Source organism: Pinus tabuliformis, chromosome 3_1 (assembly GCF_031772625.1).
Source record: "Pinus tabuliformis cultivar Carrire ecotype Pingquan chromosome 3_1, CPIR1, whole genome shotgun sequence".
NCBI classification, from domain to species: Eukaryota; Viridiplantae; Streptophyta; class Pinopsida; order Pinales; family Pinaceae; genus Pinus; species Pinus tabuliformis.
The window spans coordinates 618,391,704-618,395,021 of NC_142301.1; the positions used below are offsets into that span (position 1 = coordinate 618,391,704).

A 3,318-nucleotide genomic window follows, 5' to 3' on the forward strand; every position below is an offset into this window, starting at 1 on the left:
AAATAAAATAAAAAAATTGAGATGAATGGTTTCAAGTGCGCAAACAATGTTAAGAATATTTCCATTTGTATTGCTCAATGAACAAATTTAATATAGTGAGTATTTTTTTTAATCATGAAGTTATCAGTTATAAATTGTTTTTAATTATAATAAATATATTGTATTATTAAAAGAAATTATATTTCTTTTTTTTTAATTTACTGAAATTTGAACCTTTATTCCTCTATTATTACTACATGGTTTACGTAATACTTTATAATATGATGATGGTCAATTCAACAATTCTCATGAGATTATATATGAAAAAAATACATTAAAAATTTATTATGTTAATAAGAATAGAAAAGATCTTATCATTCTTTTCTACTATTAAAATAATGTTTTTATCGTAATTAAATATAAATTAATTACAATTGTATTACTTATGTTATCTTTGTGTACGGCAATAAACTTGATAAAGCGGTCCTATATTCCATTATTTAATTTATAATATAATATTCGAAAGCATATTCACATACTGGAAAAATCTATTGATAGCGGTCCTGTATTCCATTATTTAATTTATAATATAATATTCGAAAGCATATTCACATACTGGAAACATCAATGAAGGTTTCACGTGATTCTTAATCATGTTTTATACCAAATCTCCATTATTCTCAACCTTTAGAAAAGCACGCCACGCAGGTCCAATGCCACAGTTATTTAGCATGGATTTTATTATACTTTATTATGGCAAAGCACACAGATGGAGATCAACCTGGTGCCAATCCCAAATCTCAGATTTATGAGAAGTGTTCAAACCACGGTTTTGATAAGACGAGGTTCAGATTGAACCGCAGCGCCGAAAGGCCTCTGGTTGTTGCAATCCAGGTTTGACCCGTAGCTCACCCCAAGAATGTCACTGTATCTTTTATAGAAGCCGATGCGATCCTGCTGCCTCGAGTCACTGCCTTTCCCGCACTCCAGCCCGCCGTTGATGATGTTGGTAACTGCTCCATATCCAGCCGCTCTCCCAGCGGCGCTGTCGCTGCCGGACGGAGTCCATTTTCCGGTCATGACATCGTGGCAAGAAGGTTTTGGAGACTGGGCGGTAATCCAGAACCAGATTGCGGTCTTGAAAGAGACCGTGGCATCGCTAGCAACAATGTCGGGGTTGTTTATGCCATCGAATCCGATTGCCCTCCCGGCCGGTCCATAGTTGTAATTCCTGAAAAACCCAAAGCAAATTGAGCAAACGGCGTATTAGTCTTAAATTTCATTCAGATATTCTTTTTGGGTGCGTCTGTGCAGCATATAATTAAAGAAATTAAAACTGAGAAAATATAGAAACGACCGACCATGACAATTGAACGGGCCCTCGTCCGTAGTATCTCTTTCCAGATGCACAGGGCCACTGGGAGGTTGCCTGGCAGTACTCGGCGGGAGGATTGCCTTGCTCCTCTTTGAAACAATAACCCCACGCGTACGGGCCGTCTGGAGCCGTCGCCCATCCGCCTGTTTACCAATATTTCTTACGCAATGAGATGTAAATCCAAATAAGATCACAGAGGTAAATCACAAGTAATAGAGATGAAAATATGACCTGTGGTTTCGTGGGAGGTTTGGCCAAAGAAAGCAGCGAGCTCTCTTTTCCGAGTAGCGACATCGCCGGTGGTGCCGAAGGAGGGAAAAGCATTGGCAGCCGCAATGAAGGCAGAGTAGGTGTAGAATCCGCTGGCCTTGCAACCGGCGTCGTTTCTGTGCTTCAATAACTCATTGAAAATGCTTTCAGTGATGATAGATGCAACTCCCTGTCCACCGGGAGTGGGTGAGGGGGGCGTGGGAGTCGATCCTCCGCATTGGCTCTGGCAATCCTGCCCGCAATGGGCGTCCGTGTTGCCACACCATCCCCATTTGCTGCAGCACAAGCCACCGGGACAAAGAGCTCCGCCTGCTTGCCGTCCGCATTGCTCCGCAGATACAAAATACAAATTCATCGTCGCCATTGTAAGCAAGGCGATCGCCATCGCGGAGAACTCCATCGATTTCATATTGCAGACACTCGTTTCTATATCAGCACTGCATTAATTGCAACTTTCAGTTAAATTTTGGAGACTGTAGGTCATCTTTTATAGCCATATTTCCGGTGTCCTTCACGTTCACGTCTCTTGAAGCTATATGAAATATTATCCGCTTCCGTGTTCACTCGTCTCTTCAAACCATACGAAATATTCTCCACTTCCGTGTTCGCTCATCTTGACTCTGACGGCCAAATTTTCAATTCAATGAAACCCAGCTTATATTTTATTTGTGATCATAAGAGACTTATCTCTTAACACCATAAAGACCTTTAATGGATAAAGTTGAAATTAAAATAATTATGGCATGTCCTTAATTGTCATTAATGAGGCCGCCGCCCAGACCAAAATGATTTTCCACGAACATGGACACGACGACAGTAAAGTCGCCCATGTGGTCCTCAATGTCCGCATCCGACACATGGACGACTTTGGCCCCAAAGTCGTAGTCTAACTGTAAACGAAGCCTGGAATTTCAAATTCATCCCTTTTTTCTCAAAGTGGAAATTTGATTAGTGTTTTATATAGATCCTAGAGCTTGAAGTAGTTGTAGGTTATTATATTTAAATAATAGTTTATTAATTTTATTTTATATTTGAATAATAGTTTACTAGTTTAACTTCATAATATGGAATGGCTTTTATTTTTTACTTTTAAATGAAATGTGTATTAACTGTTTTTATTTAGATAATATAACTACTTAAATCTTTTTGTCTTCATAAAAATCTCATTTTAATGTGCCAAAAATTGGTAAAAAAATAAATGCCCTTCCAATTTACCAATAAGAAATAACTATTACAACTAATCTCTGTTTAAATCACTTATTAAAACTTAAATCACGTGTCACTTTTAGCGTTTCCAAATTTTTCCTCAACCTAAATAAGTTTTAAGTTTAATTTATTTATACATTTAAAAATAAATTTTAAATAAAAATAAAAATTAATAAAAAATAATTCATTTTTATAAATAAGTTTAAAAAACAAAATATTAAAAATAATTAAAGATTACTAAAAAATAATTCATTTTTATAAATAAGTTTAAAAAACAAAATATTAAAAATAATTAAAGAAAAGAGCTAATAATTTGATTTTCAAAGATTCCCATTATTCTAACCATCTTGTTTTTTTTTGCTCAAATTGATGGGAGTAGGCTAATTTCCTTAACAATATTCTCATTTTGGAATTTAGTGATTTTTATTATAGGTTCTTCAAGTACTTGATTTTATCTAAAGGTTAAAGTAGCAACAATTTGCACTTAA

The 3,318-nt window shown here is 35.9% G+C and overlaps 1 protein-coding gene across 1 annotated transcript; it reads right to left on the bottom strand.

Moving 5' to 3' along the window:
- Positions 1–607: 607 nt before the first annotated feature.
- Positions 608–2,160, bottom strand: LOC149188540 (endochitinase-like). Its single transcript, XM_089411674.1, has 3 exons — positions 1,586–2,160; positions 1,341–1,497; positions 608–1,210 (listed from the first exon to the last, which is right to left on the bottom strand). Exons 1-3 carry the CDS (start codon positions 2,031–2,033, stop codon positions 799–801), a joined length of 1,017 nt encoding a protein of 338 aa, XP_089267800.1. The 5' UTR covers positions 2,034–2,160; the 3' UTR covers positions 608–798.
- Between the last annotated feature and the right edge of the window lie 1,158 nt (positions 2,161–3,318).